At 36.4% G+C, this 19,054-nt stretch overlaps 1 protein-coding gene across 6 annotated transcripts in view; it reads left to right on the top strand.

Annotated features, from left to right (window-relative positions):
• Positions 1 to 19,054, top strand: part of GULP1 (GULP PTB domain containing engulfment adaptor 1) — a 153,202-nt gene that overhangs the window by 111,715 nt on the left and 22,433 nt on the right. For all 6 annotated transcript variants that reach the window (XM_064452037.1, XM_064452033.1, XM_064452034.1 and 3 more), the window contains 4 exons: positions 7,450 to 7,548; positions 10,189 to 10,326; positions 12,822 to 12,938; positions 13,323 to 13,415. In XM_064452037.1, coding sequence (XP_064308107.1) covers positions 7,450 to 7,548; positions 10,189 to 10,326; positions 12,822 to 12,938; positions 13,323 to 13,415 — 447 coding nt within the window. The remainder of the gene's footprint in view (positions 1 to 7,449; positions 7,549 to 10,188; positions 10,327 to 12,821; positions 12,939 to 13,322; positions 13,416 to 19,054) is intronic.

Below are 19,054 nucleotides of genomic sequence, written 5' to 3'. Positions count from 1 at the left end.
GTCAGCCTAGGACTAAAATTTAAAAGTAGAATTTTTTTTTTATGTGGTATCATTGGATTATAACTTTTTACATGTGTTCCCTAAATAAACTGTCTTGGAGCTGTGTGTCTGAATTGTTCCTTCCAGAATTACACTATTTTCTTCAAGCTTGGACGTTTGGACCTTAGATGTCAAGTATTACATGGAATATTATATGATCACAGGTTTATTAGAAGAATCACAAAGATAACTTTTGGAAAAACTTGAAAAATCTTGGAACAGAATTCAGAGAGCAATAAAGAGGGTTTTTTTAATGTTTGGAACAATCCTTAATTATTTGAATACTCATTTCAACATTGATTTATGTTCTGCATCTGAATTCTTTGAAGAGAAGCCTGGAGTTACCCAGTCCTGTGCCCCCTGCTCTAGGTGTCCCTGCTCAAGCAGGGGGGTTGGACAAGATGATCTCCAGAGGTCCCTTCCAACCCCTACCAGTCTGTGAGTCTGTGATTCTGTTGCTGGATTTTATTATTAACCACACATCTCTAGCTTGTTTTTAGAAAATGTTGACTAAACATTTTAAACCAGTGAAAACATCTTGAAAAGCAATGTCTTATTGAAAGAAAACATATATAGTAGCTTTTTGGAATAGGAGAGGTTTTGAAAGATATGCCGCTTATGATGCTATGGGGTGGGTTTTTTTATTATTATATGGATTTGCTTTTAATCACAAAGTTGTTAGTCCTAATTTGTTTTTAATGAAAATTAATAGCTAGCAGAAAAACAGCTGACTTAATATTTGGAGCTATTTTTACGACTGGTGTGCATCGCACTAATATCCTTTTGAAGTCACGTGCTTATAGTGATATATAGACCATGAAATACTGTCGCTGTAAACTACTTTTCTTAAGCCGTCATGTCATCAAAGTGTGTCAGAGTAGACATTTGATATACGGCTTTTTACTTCTTTAGATCAAAAGCTCTTAACTCGTACAGCACAAAGACTTCATTTGCCAAACAAAACTGTAGCGTGCCATTCCATGAACTTAATTTTACCAGCAGGTGGAGCTGATGTTCTACAGTAAAGTACAGTAACTTGGAGGAAATTTTTCTTGATGCTTCATTGTACTTGTTTTATCCCAAATACTACTGGTACATTTTCTAAACACTTGACAGTTTTGCTGGGTCAGCTGCACTTTGAATATACAGTTTCCTAAAGCATCTCTATTTAATTTTTCTAGAGGGTGGTCCACTTGGTTTTATCTAGTTGGGATTTCCCTTCGTGTTTTCAAGTTTCTTGGAGATATACTGCAGGAGAAAGAAGGAAGTTGGACACTAATGTTTTCAAACATGTATTTTTATTTCTAAGATAAGGTGAACTGTTCTCATAGTTCGTTACAAAAATAATTTTCCTTCTAGCTTTCAAGTCAAAGTAATTTCACAAATGAAATAAAAACTAAGGAAAACGGTACCAAGATGTTGTATCAGAACATGCCTACATTGTTCAAATGTGTATATGTTGTCAAATCACGTTTTAATTTATAAGGTGAAATGATTACTTCCCTTGATTAATGAAGGGTATAACTCCCAAATCAGACTGTAGGAATGAATTTGGTGCTTCTCAAAAAAGTACTTAAAGGGTTGCCAAAGGGTAGAACAGGTGGAAAGATCAGCATAACTAGATCACTAGTAAGAAAACGGTGGAGGGGTGTTAGGGAGAGACCCAAAGTAAACACATGAGTTCAGGGCTGTTCTTTTTACAGTCTTAAAAAGGATGTTTTTGTGAGGACTAAACTTAAGGCTGTTCTCTTACCCAAATTCCAACTCACTCTCCTTTTCTGCTCCTCTTTTCTTCTGTAAGCAGAGATGGCCAGAGATAATGTAAATAGATTTAATTCCTTTGAAGCCACTTGAAATATTGTTCATCAGCTCCTTGACCCATAAGGGTACACAAAGTGAAGAGTGCTCTTCCACACACCTCCACACGTGTTGTGATGCTGTTTTGCTGCTGCCCTTAAAGGACTATCAGTTGATATTGTTCTGAGCTCCCTTTTTTAGTTAAAGCTGAGTTTAATTTGTTGTTGAAGGTAGAGAGGAGGGTGGAATACAGAAAACCTTTTAATATTGGGATAAGGAGGTTTCCAGTCAAGCCTTACAGCCATGACTGTTCTCTTTGAAGTCCTGGAGAAAGCAAAATGTGTGGTTAGGGACCATCCAGGGACAGCCTGAAGACCAAAGCAGATCAGATGAGAGGAGCTGAAGAAGAGAATACGTGATTACCCTCTCTCACAAAACCACAACAAAACAAAACCAAACAAAAAAAAAACCACCAAAACCCCAGCAAACCCCTGAAACCACCAAATAACTGAAAAATCGCCCCCCAAACAACAAAAAAAAAACCCCAATGCCCCCCACCCCCCCAAAAAAACCAAAACAACCCAAAAAAACCTGAAACAAAACAAACTTTTAGGGAATGAGAGATGGAAAATAAACTGTACTGCATTGTCTTCTATGCTGTGGTTAATCAAGCAGTAGCCTTCCTCTCAGTCCAGCATGTGTTTGGAAAATAAAATACAATATGTTCCTGAGAAATGGATATCTGAGACAGATTTTCCCTACCTAGCTGATTATTGAGGGTTTCAAGTTTGCCCATCTGTAGCCTTTTCATCCTTTTCTTCTTCTTTACAGCTATTTTTCACAGGTCATAATTTCATTATACCCACGTAACAAGTGCATGAGAGTTTGGGCCATAACATGACCAAAAAGATTATATGTAGTCACTGCAAAAGAAATAGGGGCTTGGGTTTGTGGGTTTTTTTAGGCATCTTTCTATATAATGAATGTTGTTATGGAAAAAAGAGGAAAAGCATCTTCCCAAAGCCAGGTATAAAACCTTGTCTCAGCTTAGACAACTATGTTGCCCTCAGACAGACATCTTGTAAGGTGTCTGCATGAAGTGCAATTTCTGGTATCTCACTGGAAGCCTGTGTAAAATGGAGTTGAACATCTATTCCCTGGGCTGAAGATTAGCACCCAAATCACAAACACATGTACATTTTGATGTTTCAAGGTTGTTTTAAAATAAACTCTTGAATTGTGCAGTTAGGTGTAAAAACTAAATAAAAGCACATAGTTTTGATTTGCATAGCTTAAATTGATTTTGATAGAATTTTTTTAAACTATTATTTCTTTAAAGCTCCTGGCTGTTTTTAAAACAGCCCCACCCCACCCCCATATTATTTTTGCTGATGAATCCTCTGATTGCAGCTTGGTAAGACTTGATGCGTAAGCATTTCAAATGTGATTTTAATAAGAGTTTCAAAGCTTGCAATTTTCCCTGCTACTGTAATAAAAGACAAGATATAGGGAAGTTTTTTCTTCTTTATTTTTAAAGCTAAATTAAACCACAGAAAATACATTTATTTGTATCTGTTGCTTTCCCTAAAAGATTCAAGGAAAATACGATGTTACTGCTAAGGCAGTTAAAGAAAAGTTAGCCCATCCCACTGAGCTGCTCATATTATTATTGGGCCAAACCTGGGTGTCTTGCTTGAGAATAATATATGTATACACTAACAGCTTAAGAATTTGGCCCATTTTATCTCTTCCCAAGCCATGCTGTGATTCATTATAATTTTATATCATTGTCCATTTTGGTGCCAATGGGAGGCTACAGATTTTTACCCTCTTAAATAATCTTCTTGCTGTGTGAGCTACAAATATTACTTTGTTTCAAATGTCTGCTGACAGGAGAAAGTAATGTTTGTAAATCTCCCTGTCCTGAGGTCCATCAGGGTCCTCTTTAGGTAGAAGCAATGAGTAGAATGAATAGAGAGATGAAAAAAAGCAGATTGGCTGATACATGACTAAGTGTTAGGATCTGCTGTTCAAACCCTGCACGCGTTTGGGAGGTGGTTGAGCTTGGCTAGAGAAGGTCAGATACGAAAGAAATTACTGATCAGTATCTCTGTGTTATCTGTTATCACACAGAACAGGGAGTGGGCAGGAAAAGCATTAAGAAAGTAACTGCACCAGATTTTCTGAGCTTATCTACGTGCACTTTTCAGTCACTGAATCTCAGTAAACCTTTGATTTAAAAGCTTGTTTGTCTCTCTGGACGTCTGTGTGAAGAGTCTTTTATGTTTTTCTTTAACCATTGGCTTGTTCTTGATTCGATGGAGTTTCTTATAAAGTGGGTTTCCAGTTCTCTGCTCACTTTTGCAAATGTCCTGTGATTTTTCTCCATTTCGTCAACATCCTTCTTCATTTGAAAACCTCAGAACATAAAATTTAAGTAGTTTCTCAGAAGCAGCTGATGCAGTACAGCCGTCGTTGTCGTCTTAAGGATCTTTTTAAAATATCCATGATGGCATTAATCTTCTTGTTTGTAGCTTGATGAGAAGAGTCCACGGTTTGCGGAAAGCCATGACACCAAGATTTATAATTCCATCTTCACAGGGCAGTCTCCCAAGAAAGAAAGTTTGCTCCCATATGTATGGTTTGCAAAATTGGTACTGCAACAGAAGTGGTTTGTTTGCATGCAGGCAGTCTGTGGTGTTCAGGTTGGTGAGGTATTCTCTGTGTTATTTGCCCCTCCGTCAGCCTTTGTGATCTGCAAGCTTCTTCTGGAATGATTTTTAGATTTCTGACCATTAGTTACTTCTCTCACCATTTTTTCTTCTTATTTTTTTCTGCCTGCAGATTTTATCAGTAATTACTTTCCTCCTGGTCATTGTTCAATAATGTCATGCTTCAGAAATAAACCCTGCTGGAATGCATTAGAAACATATCTTCCCAATGACAATTTCCTGTTTATAACTGCATCTGGAGACTAATGTAACTAACTTAACTAATACTTTCTTCATGTTGCTTCATTTCCTAAATATGATGGCATGCAAACCTCAGTCAAATGCTTTGTCTATTTTGACAAGCTGCACTTTTTGTAAAACCTATATTGGTCAATTTAATCTCACTTGAGTTGAACTTAATTTATGCCTTTTGAGAGTGGAGATGTGGTAGGGTCACTTTGTTTACCCTTTTTCTTTTTAGTATTGGCACAGAGTTGTCTTCTGGAACTTCCTCAGTGTCGTAAGACTTCTTGACTACTTGGAGCAAACTTTGGCCAGCTGTTCTAAAACTTGTGCAAGTTATTTAGATCTACTTATTTTAAGAAGTTTTCATGTTGTAGCTGTTGGTTAGGACTCTGATGTGATGATTACAGTTGGAAAACCAAGCATTTCATCATCCTTCTTAACATACGCTATGGCTCTAACTCTGTAAAATCAAATATTATTTATGCCTCCTCTTCATTACTGCACAGAAGTACTTGTGCTTATCTTGTTTATAAGGCGACATTTTCAAAAAGCCAGGCTCACTCAAGGTCAAGGCTGTTCTAAATAAAGGTGTGCCCCGGGATTATCTTTTGCATAGGTATGTTTCTGTGCACTGTAAAGTACATTGGAAACTGAGATGCCCAAACTGTCCAGGTGATCTGTGGTTTTTGTGGTCATTCCATTTAATGCGTAGCAAAGTGAGCCAAGTGCAGAGCCCTGTTGTACTCTGAAAAGGGACCACATATGTTCTCAAAGTTTTATCCAATGAAAGGGCATAATCAAATTACAAATCAGAAAGGAGAGCTGGCAGAGTGGGTGCATTGAGTAAATGTATGAAAATTATCTGAAAGATAATTAAAGTTTTATATTCATCCTGGGGGAAAAAAACTGTGCTAATAATACATTGATTGGCCTATCTTCCTATTTTTTAAAACAGAGACTTAAGAATTAAACAGGTTAAACTGGTAGTATAAAATTAAAGTCAGATTGGGGGGGATTTAGTGATTTTTTTAAAAGAAAAAATAATTTTTTCCCGTAGCAAATTTGAATTATCCTAGACAGTCAAGATGTGTTGTTAGCCAAAATGCCTGCAAACCATTGATTAGGTGTTTTAATTTTTTTTTCCAAAATAATTGTGTATGAGAATGACGCACCTTAATTAAAATTCAGAGATGGGGATAGTCACTAAACAGTATTAAATGTATACTCTAAATATGTGAGAAATTGGCTTGAAGATAAATAGGAGGACAGGAGAAGGATGTGTATATTGCAAGAGCTATGTACCTGATACTGAAGAGATGCAGAACTAGAAGTTATGTTAGATTTGCTTGGTTTTTGATGAGCTGGCATAGGAGTAGGGACAGAGCAAAAACCCAAATGTTCTACTATCGCTGAAATAATTAATTAAAATCAGGTGTTTAGGTGCTTATGGGGCAGGTATCAGTTGGCTACAGCCAAATACTTCACAATCACAAGGTAATTCAGGCTTCTGTCTTCCAGGCCTAATCCTTTTTAAGATAGGTTAACACTCTTGTTGACGTCCTAGACTCTTTATGCCACTAAAAGTCATTGTCCTCGCTCACTTTTTATATAGTTTATTTGTACTGATGGTGATGAATTATGTGCTTTATTATACCTGAGTGGGAGAAAGTCTGAGGACAATGTGTTCGAACATATAGCTGTGAAGCAGACACTCCAACTCCTCTGGCCTTCAGTGAGTCATCATCCTTATTGATGCATTTGAAAGTACCGTTCCAGGCTGCCAAAGGCTTGAGAGGAAAAGGACTGGTAACAGAGCAAAATACTGAGCAATTCCGTATCCTTGCTAAGAAAGTTACCCAAACTCTTCATGATGTTTAACTGCCATGCAGTAGCAAATTTTAGATACTCTGCTTATTTTACATGCGGTGTTCATGAGAGAAAGACAAGTCAGATCTAGCAGCCAGAAAAGAAGATATAAAAGGATGGAAAACGTATTGAATAAGACACATTACCTGACCCAGTCATATAAAATGTTGTCTAGCTATCATCTAGTGAACTGTTAGCAAATAAATCCTGAGAATATGATAGAAGAGACTAAATGTTTCTTAGATGTTGACAGCTGTAGTGCTTTCACCCTGAAACTTTTTAAAAGAACTGATTTCCTTAGAGGAATGTACAGGGAAGTACCTGCAGAGTGAGTGAGTGAGTCTGTGTGTGTGTGTGTGTGTGTGTGTGTGTGTTCAGAAGTGAGTGTAGAAATAGTGGGATGTGGAAAACATAACGATGTTCAGTGCTCAACAGTGAAGCAGCTGACAAACTGAAAATGTTCATGTTTCTACTGTTCTCATAGAAATCACATGCAAAAGCTTAAATTAAGTGCATAAACAGCACATAAAAGTTTCAAGAGAACCAGCTAAGTAATTTAAAAATATTTTTTCTTGAATTATAGGAATATTCTGTAATGTGCAGTCAGAAATGCTGTTCTGTGCCCAGCTGTGACTTTGGGAATAGATGGCGATGTTTATAAGAGTTTTTTGAAGAAGGAAGGAAACAACTTCAGGTGGAAGGAGTTGAGAGGAAATGAGAAGTAACAAAAAAAAAATTAAGAAAGAAATGTAGTATTAATGTGATTGCTGTTGTATTTTTCATCTTGTAGTTTGCAAGACACATAAAGAAATCTGAAGGCCAGAAGACTCCCAAAGTTGAGTTACAAATCTCAATCTACGGTGTAAAAATTCTAGATCCTAAAACAAAGGTAAGAGACTTCTATGTTTATGGTGATAAACTAGTAATTATTGTTTTAACTGTTTTTATTGTTTTCTATTTTAAAAAAATATTGTAATGAAAGCCATTCTGTTGATGGAAAATTCTTCTAAAAATACCATTTCTTGTTACAACACATGGGTGACATCTTCCCGTACATGATACTCCAAAACATGGACTGTAGCTAATGCGGGCTTTAATTTTTTTAATCCTTTCATATGAGAAATTTTAAATGCTGAGGGAGATTAAAGCTCTTGGTAAATAAATGTCAACACTGTATATGATAAAGATATTTCCAGTTGGTCACCATTGTGTAGGTGCCCACATGTAGGTGTTTGCAGGGGAATGAGGAGACAGTTTGTTTGCAGTGACTCATTCTTGGTGCTGCTGCTTTCGAATTGCACCTCTCTTTCCTTAACCTGTTCATTTTTTTCCTTGTGTTTTTAAATTTTTTTTTTAATTGTATCCCACCTCCTTGGAATGCTTATGTTTATCAGGTGGTTACCTACCCCTCTGTAAACTGCAAGTAGCAGGCCGTAAACACTATTGTAGCTTCTTCATCTGGCACAGCATGACAATTCCTGCCTTTTTCAGCAGTTAAGTCCATTGAGTCATCCCATGGATGGGTTTTCTGGTCCTTTGTTTGCTCTGGTATTTTGGAAGGGGTGACATAGTAAGCAAAACATCCTCCTCACAGACTTCAAAGAGGAGTAACGGGATAAATATAATCAAGCTAAAAAGTATTTATTCAATAGTCAGCAATTCTTAACATCTGAGTGCTCTTCAATCTTTTATACATATGCTGAATGTTGGAATTGAACTGTTACTTACTGCTTCTTAATTCTGAAGTAATTGTTACCATTCAGGCAGCGATACTGTCTTTTGAGAAGAGGTAGCTTTAGTTCAAGGCTATATCTACTGGCAACCCATCTTTGCTTCAGACTTTTGATACCACCACAATTCAACAGTTCATAAGCAGAGGGGACAAGGAAATATCCATGTCAACTTTAATTGCAGTTTTTCCATCTTCCTTGCGTCATAGGGCAGAGAGGGGTACCAAACCCCATATCCTGGCAAAAACTGTTCTAAAATAATAGTTTTAAATGCCAAAATATGTTACTCTTCCTGCAGAGATTAACAGAAAGCTGTGGGACGGAAGTTCCTGGGGGAACAGGAACATTCTAATCTCTTAGCAAAGTTGTTATTACAACTCAAATGGTAATCAACTGTGAGTAGCCTCTTTATCTCCCCCGCTACATTTCTTAAAGCTACATCTAAAAGTAAAAGAAGTTTTTCTTTTTGCACACTTTATAGATGCTTTAGGAGATTACTTATATTCCATTTATCATCGCTGATTACAATTTTTTCCACATGTTTTTGAAACAAATCACTTCAATATTGTTGCAGAGGAATATAATTTTTATTCATGTGATGACTATTAATTGTGGTAGGAAGAGGAGGCCTGCTCATCTATCAGAACTTGATTCTATGCTTGGTGCTCAAAAAAGGAGGAGAAAAGAGGGTTCTGTCCTTAAATGATATAAAGTAGTGTTATGGATCTAACAACCTAAAAAAGCCAGAACAAGCAGGCGTTGTTATATGTAACTGTAAAGGACCTACAACAGAAAGAGATTAAATGTGAGAGATTTGGGGCAAGGGGAAAAGATTGCCCACACGGTACATTTTTTGATAAATGGTTATGTGCAGAGGGGCGTGCCCTTGTTTATGTGCTTATAGCAATCTGGGAACCCCGGTGCTTCGCAGAAACTTTCTTTTTTATAATAGATAATAGTCTACATCTAAACTGCATATTTTCCTTTAAAGCAAATACTGCTTTCCCATGTAATAAGCCAAATAAAATAAAATACCAAGAAGAGATTTGTTGAAGAAAAACAACAAAAAAAATAGTTGAGATAGTTTATTTCAGTGCTGGTAAGCTCTCTCAGCTGAAGAGCATTACCACTGCAACTTCTTAATAGCTGGAACATGTTTTTTTAATGGAAAGTGAAATACAGTATCGAAAATATGCAAATAATAATAATGTTTAAAAGCTGTTTATGTTACACCTTAAGTAAGCTGTCTAATTTTGTCTAATGTCTAAGCTTAAGTAAGATGTCTAATTTATTCCTCTGTGCCCCTGTACTTAGATAACAAAGTCATTTTATTTCTGTTTTCTATATTTAAGATAGAAAGGTAAGGGCCTATTTCAGTAAAACCATTTTAACAAACCCTGGGAGATGATGAAATCTGAAGATGGTGTGCACCTGGAAAAAGAACAGAGTATTTTACATAATCAGTCCCTAAATAAATTGCACAGGGACACAAAGCAACAATAAAACCAATTCTCTAGAACAAAAATTACTGTCCAAATAAATACTTCCAGACAAATGCTGTCCAAATAAAAACTTCCTGCTTACATTCAGTAAAAATGGGAACATTTGTTAGGAGACGAGTTTGCTAACTTCTGTTAGACTTAAAGGCCATTTGTGGGTGCTCTCACATATAATGAGAGACATTCAGAAATGTTAGTGCAACTTGCCTGCTCTTAAGTACATGAGGAAATCCAAAGATTTACTATGTGCTTTTTGTGCAAGTATAGTAATTTCTTGAAAATCTTTCTCTTTGTTTGCAGGAAGTGCAGCACAACTGTCAACTCCATAGGATATCATTTTGTGCTGATGATAAAACTGACAAGAGAATATTTACTTTCATATGCAAAGACTCAGAATCAAATAAGCATCTGTGCTATGTATTTGACAGTGAAAAGTGTGTAAGTATGCAAGGCGCTTGAAAAGGATTTGGGTGACTGTTACAGACTTTGGTCTGCTTTGAAGTAATACAGGAGTGGTTAATAAAGGCAGATAGCCTGCCTTTTAATTGGAATCACTTTGATATAATCTTCCATGCTACTAATGTGTATTGTAACTTAGATGCATTAAATTAAATGTGAGCCTTTCTCTTCATTGATCTGTGGTGGTTTTCTGGGACAATTTTTCTTACTACCCAGCTCGATATCCTAGGCCAGCCATCTGCAATACTCTCAGAGAACAGACTGCATCCCACCAAGCTTGAAATGTTTGCACAGATGTTTTGCGGAGATTGCTGCAATCCTGTGGCTAATATACACTCACAGGCTTTTCTGCTGATGTATCTGCTTCAGCCCCTCTTCCTCAGACTTTTTTTTTTTTCTTAATTGGTTATTTTACGTCCAGGTTCCCTCTTGTCTGCCCGTCCCCCCACCACATCTCTCAAGTTCATTAATGCCATGATGCACTACCAGAGAATTCATTGCACCAACCACTGGCATTCTCTTGTGTCTGAGCAAGGGTAGGGCAACTGTTCAAAAATGTGCAATAGCAGGAAAAAAAATAATACTTTCGGATGGGAAATGAAGAAAATGGTGTCTAGCGGAAACAGGGTCATGTGTTTACCCTGGCAGAAAGTAATTAACAAATAGAAACACTGAAATCAATACCAAAAATGGATATTTCGGGTTCTCTTTTTGATTTGTTCTGAAGTAGGTGAGATATCATACAAAGGAAATATTAAGGAAGTAATATATTTTTTTAGAAAAAGATGCCTATTCATTTCTAATGATACGCAGTTATGTGGCACCCTGTTACTTCACAGTGTTTATGGTGATTTTGTTGTTCACTCACATTGCTCCAGTGCCTTCAATAGATATTGTTCAGAATTGCTATACATACCTGTTCATTTCTCTTTAAACTTCTATCCAGTGTGTCTCACACATTCCCATAATTTTAAATTGCCCTTGCAGTCTTTGCATACTAGTTGCATTAATATTCTAAACCAATGCACCTTTTCTTCTCCCTACTCTGGTATTCTACTTACTGTACTACTTTCCTCAATTTCACTTTTCTTCATTAGTACCCTCAGATTTCAAATGATCTCACCTTAGTTGGTATCTGTCCTTTCAGCCAACCTTCGTCCTTCCAAGAACATAGGACTGCATACTTCTAGTGTCCCTTACACTTTTCTTTTACTATGATAAAGAGTTATTCTCTAAAGCAGTCCTAATTTAGCTTTTTTTGGTCTAATTCAGTCTAATTTGGTTAAAATTTCTTGGGTTGGTTGGTTGTTTTTTAATAAAGGTGGGCACGTTTTTTTTCACAGTAAAAAGATAGAGAGGGTAATTCCCCGTTCCTGTAGAACTCGGGTCTTCGCACACCTCTACTGAATGTCTTTATTGTTGCACTGACAGATAAAAGGCTGGGACCATCACATTCTGTACCACTTCTGTGCATCCAGCCCTTCATGTTCTTACAGGTAGTGAAGGAAAGATGTTCTTGGCATTAAGCAGAATGCTCTGCTTTCATGAGAAACAGGCAATTTCAGGTTTTCATTTCAATGAAGAAGAGAAAATTCTAGTTTAGGTCTAGCCAGATTAATGTATTTTTCTGATTTTTTTTTTTGTTGTTCCTCTGCCAAGTAGTTAAAAAAAAAAAGTTATTACTATGTTTACTTTCTCTACTAAAGTTCTAAGGCAAATGGAATATCCGTATGTTCACCTTTTATTGGTGCCTCTTTTAAGTCTTCATTTTTTTCTGAAACCTTGGTGTGCTCTGTCAAATTCTTGTACACTTATTGTTACTTCTGTTATTTTTAAAGTAGATTTTCTGTACAGCTTGTATATACACATCATAACATATGATGCGAATCAGCATAGAACTACTAAATTATTATATTTTGTACATACAAATGCAAATTCTGTTTGGTTGGATTTTTGTAACCAAATACTTGTGCAGGTAAATAAATTTATCTGCACTATGCTGTCAGATTTTATAGGACTTCTACAAACAAGTGTTGAAAATAAATTTAAAAGCAATAGAGGTCAAAGCATCCATTGTCATGAAAACATTAATCCGGCAAAATTAAAACTATATAATGACAGAAAAGCCTGTATTTGCTTCAGAAATCATTAGAAAAAGACATACTGCACCATGCTATCTGTATTTATGGAAATTAGAGGCATAACTTATACTAAAAATTGTTCTGCTAATTGTGTTCTGCCTGTTGGGTCTCTGTTCTTTATCTGAAGTATTTTTAAGTTGTATTCAGAGTGCTTTCTGTCAGGGTATTTTGCTGAAGTGTGTTTGCCATGCTCCTTTGTAGTGTAGATTTTGTGATGGATGAAGCAAACCCTTTGATCATTATACATGGTATAAAGTGTTTTGTGGTCATCTGAAATGAAAATATATAAAATATTCTTACCATGCTAATTTCAGTCTTCTGTTTTATGTAAAGGCAGAAGAGATAACCTTAACAATTGGTCAAGCATTTGACTTGGCTTACAGGAAATTTCTGGAATCTGGAGGAAAAGATGTTGAAACAAGGAAACAAATTGCAGGTTTACAGAAAAGAGTAAGTTCCAAACTATATTTTTAAAAATATATAAACAACTATGCTACTGTATTTGTGTTATCTGCTTCTGTGACAGCATAATTTCCAGCATTATTCTTAGATTGCTGAGAATTGCAACAGATACTAAAAATTAAAACTGAAAAAAGACCTGATAACTGTGAAACAGTATTTTATTTTTTGCCCTCTTGCAAGGTCATTAAAGAGAAATTAAAGGTTGGAATATGGAAGATACAGAAATTCAAGTTTAATTATTTTTTTTAAATCAGATAACTTGTTAAAAACTTCTAAATCACCAGACCTCAGATAAAACTTACTTTTAGTGGATTCTGTTGCTGAAGTGAATTGATATCCCAATAGCTGTTGCAATAACCACTTCCTTTGTAGATTCAAGAATTAGAAACTGAAAACACAGAACTGAAAAATAAAGTTCAAGATTTGGAAAACCAGTTAAGAATAACACAAGTACATGCATCTCCAGTAAGTACATGAACTTAACTCTTACATGTGAAGTTACTCTAAATTTATAATCGTTTGTGTTACGATAATTATTAGCATCTATGCTGTGTTCAGTGATTAGCATTAACATACAGTGATCATGTAACAGATCTGTTGAAATGCAGTATTGAAGTAACAGTAAGATTGTGACAAGCTGACAAAAGTGCAAATTGTAATCTCTCAAATTGTGGTTCTTTAATCCTCTCGTCATACACATTTGTTGCTCCCTAAAGACAGTAAATGCTCCTTCTAGTAGACATGTAGGGATGAAGAGCTCTGTTTGTCACTTAATCTGGGTCACAAATGGTACTTTGGATTTTTCTGGGAACTTTGTCACAGGCACATTGTCATTTACAACTGACATTTTCTAAATGAGTTCTACAAAATTTTCTGCCTTTCAAAGGAGTCATTGGGTCTCAGGAACTGACATTGCGTGGGTAGGTAAAAAGGAGCAAGTGCAGGTTCCTCCTCATTGGAAATTTCTAACGCTTTATGCAGTTCCTATAGATGATCATGACAAAAGCATTTTTAAATGACTGACACTTACTTACATCTAGGCAGGACCTCTAAAAATGCAGGTTGTGTTGCAGACTGATCCTAGTGACTCCCATCTCCTTACAAGCATATTTTATATGTACAGCATTAGGTAACAAAATAAAAAAAATTTCTCAATGTACGTATAGCAAAATCTTAGAAAATGACTAGTTTTAAGCTGTGCATTTTGGGCCACCTTCTTCCTGCCCTGGGTGTACGTCATTTCACTTTAAATGGGTGTTTTGAAACTTGGGCAATGTAAAAGTATGTTTATAGTGGTGATGACAATTTTTCAGTAGTGTCTATACATCCTCTTGCTATTGATTAGATGGTTGTTCCCATGAGGCACTGTCATTTCATTTTACTGTAATATATTTAGAGAAGAGAGCACCATAAATTATAAATAATGCATAACTCCTGCAGTGAAAATTGTAAATTATGGATGTCTTCTCAGTTATGAAGTATCCAGTGAAAGGTAATAAACTTTAATGCTAGATTTAAAATCAATTTAGTCAATTCCTTAATTGTTTTCCTTAATCAGGATGGCAGCTAGTTTGTTTTTATTTACAAATATAATAACTAAATGTATATTTGAATTCAACTAAACAGGCGCTTAAGTCTCTTGTGATAGATGCATTTCTCTTCCATTTAAATTAGTGAAGAACTTGGTAATTGCATTTAGCAAAAAAATTGAAGTATCAACAATGACCAGAATATTTCCTGTACCATGTGTAGTGCACTTTATTTTTTCTTTTAAGACAGTGGTGTCTGATTCCTTATAAATGAGTTATGGTCTAAATTTGTAAATTTGCCAGTGTCGTGGTTCAGCCTCAGTTGGCAACTAAACACCATGCAGCCGCTCGCTTACTCCCCCCACCCCTGTGGGATGGGGGAGAGAATCGGAAAAGCAAAAGCACAAAAATAAAAGGTGTGGGTTGAGATAAGAACAGTTCAATAATTACAATAAAATAATTATAATAATGATTATGATAATAACAATAATGATAATATAATAAAAACCGCTCACCACCTGCCAACTCACGCTGCCTGGCCCTGAGCCATGATTGCTCCTTCCGTCCCCCGGCCAGCTCCCCCCAGGTAACATACCGGGCATGACATTACATGATATGGAATATCCCTTTGGCCAGTTTGAATCCGCTCTCTTGGCTGTGCCCCCTCCCCCCCCCCCGGCTTCTTGTGCACCCGGCAGAGCATGGGAAGCTGGAAGAGTCCTTGCCTAGTACAAGCACTACCCAGCAACAGCCAAAACATCGGTGTGTTACCAACATTGTTTTCATACTAAGTCCAAAGCACAGCACGATGCCAGCTGCAGTGAAGAAAAATAACTCTATCCCAGCTAAAACCATTACAGCCAGCCATTCGTATTCTCTCCCTAGATGGTGTTTTATTGTTAATTACTATTGGACATGGATATGCATATTGCTTAAATATAACTTATGTGACAACAAAACCGCACAATAATTACGTATATTAATATTAAAATATTAATTTTAATAAATCACTACAGCTATTAGTTTTTCACATATTTTATTGCTTTATTTACTACTTAATCTTTAAAAAAAAAAAAACACACAAACACTTCCTGTCACAATTTCTGAGTTTCCTCATGATTGGAGTAAGAGCCATCTAGCAGCCTATTTAATACCTAAATCAATTCTGCCACAAAATAGCCTTATATAAATTATTTGAACGAATATTGGAGCAGGTTGCCCAGAAAGGTTGGAGGTATCTGTACTCTTGGAGATATTATCAACTTCTCTGGATGTGGTCCTCATCAGCTCAAGCTAACTGGACCCTGTTTTAAGCAGGAGTTTGGATTAAGCTACTTTCTCATTATGTGATTCTTTGATCAGTTTTGCAACCAACAATAAAAAGAAATATTTTTAGGTAAATGTCTTTCTCAATCTAGGAATATGACTATATTCACCAAACACTGTCAACTTTTGTACCTTACCAAGACACATTGTTCAAGTAGGCCTGTTTTAAACTAGGTTATGTACGTTGTAAATCAAAGCTCTTAATTGTGCTAGCGTAAGAGTAAGTACGTGTGAATTCAACAACTAGGTTGAAAATAAATGAAGGAATGGGATAGTGAGGTTATGAAGTGACTTTTCAGTGCAGGGAAGAGGAAGCATAAATATTTTTAGGACAGTTTGCTTCGAATAGCGGTGGATATGATTTGACGATACGTAGCTGCTCTTCTATGTGAGCAACAAATATGTATGAAAGAAGAAAAGTACAAAGAATTCATAAGACAAGTGATTGCTTGTTACAGTTTGCAATATGCTTTTAATTCAAATCAACTATATTTGCAAGCATTACTTCGCCAAATTTCAACTCCTATTAGTATAAAGCAGAAGCAGTGCAAAGTATGTTTTCCTCTATTTCTACGTAATCTGTGACAAAAAAAGACTTCATTTTTTAAAAAGTTGTTAGTTGTTTTTTTAATTTAAACTTAAAACTTAGAAGTACCATTTTGTTAAAAATATCTGTATCGCTACTGCTCTATTTCTTCAAAATTAGCAAAGAAAAATAGTGGTTCTGTCTCGTGATCGTTTTGTCAGAGTAACATTTCCAAATCTGCTGATAGTATTTTATTAAACACTGAAACAAAATTGCTTACATAAATGAAGCAGAATATCCAGCATGGAGAATAATACCTCATCTGAGTCACTTCCGAAGCACTTTTGGTTAGATGGGGGAAAACTTGCTTCCCTGCAATTATTCTTCATGTTACATGCCATGAACATAACATAATCATTCCCATGATTTAAAGCAGTTTTATGAAACGGTAAAGTTTAGGTTTTTTCATAGCTCTCATATCCACGTTATTGAATTATAAAGAGGTGCCAGTACCATACTAGAACTTCCTGAAGCTTTTTTTACACAGAATTAGATTTATTTATATTTAGTTGATTTGATACAGCTATAACTCTATCAGAGTAGTTTGCTGTTAATGCTGTGTGCTGGGGCCTGGGGAGGGATTGTTTAATGATCAATGGAAAGTTTAAGCCCTTATATTTGATACCTGATATGATAAAAGTACACGTGCGATTAACTGGCGTCACAGTAATTTGTAAAGAAATGTTCAGTTTCACAAGCCAACTACAGATGGTTATAAAGTTGCTTCTGTTTATGCTTAAATAGTACCTTGGATTTTCTTATCTTATGCTTTCCTTTTTGTGTTTGGTTGTTTGCTTGCTGTTTATACTTCCTCAACATTTGCCAGATGGGCCTAAATGGCTTTCCTGTCTTATAGGTTGTTGGCTGTGCTTTTCCTTTAGTGATTAACGCATGATCACAGAAACACTTGGTAATCAGCAATTGATTTAGCACTTCAGAAGTCAACACTAGCAACTTGATTAAACAAGTATATACTTAAAGAACCAGAAGATGTCGCAAGGGCCTGTGATGACAGTTCACAGAACAGGAAAAATACAAACATTGAAATCACATTGTATGCTACATCCTCTTCTCCTTCAACTCCCGTCCCTATGGGAGGGGGACTGCAAGCCATGCAGTCTAAGCAGGCATAATTTCAGGCTGACACTGGGCAGGTAAATGTTCCCCATGAGGGGACATTTAGGCTTTGAAGTACTTATTGCACCTGTAGTGTGAAAGAGCACGCCTAGGGCACCAAGTGATGTCACTGTCGTGCTTTATTTGTTAAAATACTGATCTAGGATCGAATGTCTTTCCCACTTGTCAGTAACTGTGAAGCCATGTTATTATTTGTATGCAGTTCCAGTCTGTCATTTCTTCACTCCTGCTTCTTCCTTCTGAAGTTGATCGATTTTGGTGTCTTTAACGATTCTAGGCACGTTAGTCTCGCATTAATTTTTCTTGAAATGAAGTAGGTAGAAAATACCTTCAGAAATTCAGAGTTCAATTCTTTTTGTATTATTTCACTGACTCTTGACACTGTTGTTTTTTTAAATACTCAGTTGATACTTCTTCCCTTACCCTCTTACATTTTTTTTGTAAGGATTTTGAGAAATATGATGTTCTCCTTTAAACAGAGGATTCTGATACCGGCCTGCAGGAGGTCTGAAAATCACATCCCTTTTCTTCTATGTATTTTTGTTTTTCATAATTAAAGCCAGAGTAAAATTAGACAAAAGACAACATTGTTTTAGGGAAATATAAAGCAAACATAAAAGAAACCCTGAAGACTTATGGAAAATCCTAAAAATATTTACCTACAGTATCAACATGTAACTGGGGGAATCGCTGTTCACTGTTTAGTTCTTTTGTCTGTAACAAAGTGAAATGAAGGCCATGCTTGTGCATGAGGCCTGTGATTTGGGGTGCACTGCTGGAGAAATGTGAGGGTCAGTGTCCCCCCAGCATTTCTTGAAAGCGAGTGCCTTGCCCGTCACTGCAGGAATACTTTGTGTGCAGAGTTTGGCTGAAGAGGAAGTTAAATGCTCATGACCTGGGGGCAGGTTTTTTTAACATTAAAAAAAAAAATAATCTCTTGAAAAAGCACCACCAATAGCTATTACCGTTCTTTGCATTCCTCACTTGGCACCTTCACCAAAAGACTAATTCCATGTGAATTTCATGAATGTGACACTTCATCAATCCGATATGCACAGGTGTTTAACTGTATTGTAGGAGAGGAAGGCTGTGACAAACATAACATCCTTTCAGTGGAGACATGTGAACTAGCTGGGGCCTGCAGCCATTTTCTCAGCTTTATTTTTAACCCTGGCAGAAATACAGAGTTTGGGATATTGTCCTTCTATTCCTTTGATTAAGCTATGGCCAGAAATTAAGACAGGCTTTTCTGTGCCAGAAGGGCAATGAAACTGGTGAAGAGTCTAGAGCACGAGTGTAATGAGGAACAGCTGGGGGAACTAGGGTTGTTTAGCCTGGAAAAATGGAGACTCAGGGGAGACCTGAGTCTCTGAAAATACCTGAAAGGAGATTGTAGTGAGGTGGGTGTTGGTCTCTTTTCCAAAGTACCAAGTGATAGGACAAGAGGAAATGGCCTCAGGTTGCACCAGGGGAGGTTTAGATTGGATATTAGGAAAAATTTCTTCACTGGCAGGGTTGTCAAGCAC

This window comes from Phalacrocorax carbo, chromosome 5 (genome assembly GCF_963921805.1).
Source record: "Phalacrocorax carbo chromosome 5, bPhaCar2.1, whole genome shotgun sequence".
Taxonomy (NCBI): Eukaryota; Metazoa; Chordata; class Aves; order Suliformes; family Phalacrocoracidae; genus Phalacrocorax; species Phalacrocorax carbo.
Note: the sequence above shows the minus strand (reverse complement) of the source record. Positions and strands in the feature narration are given on the sequence as shown.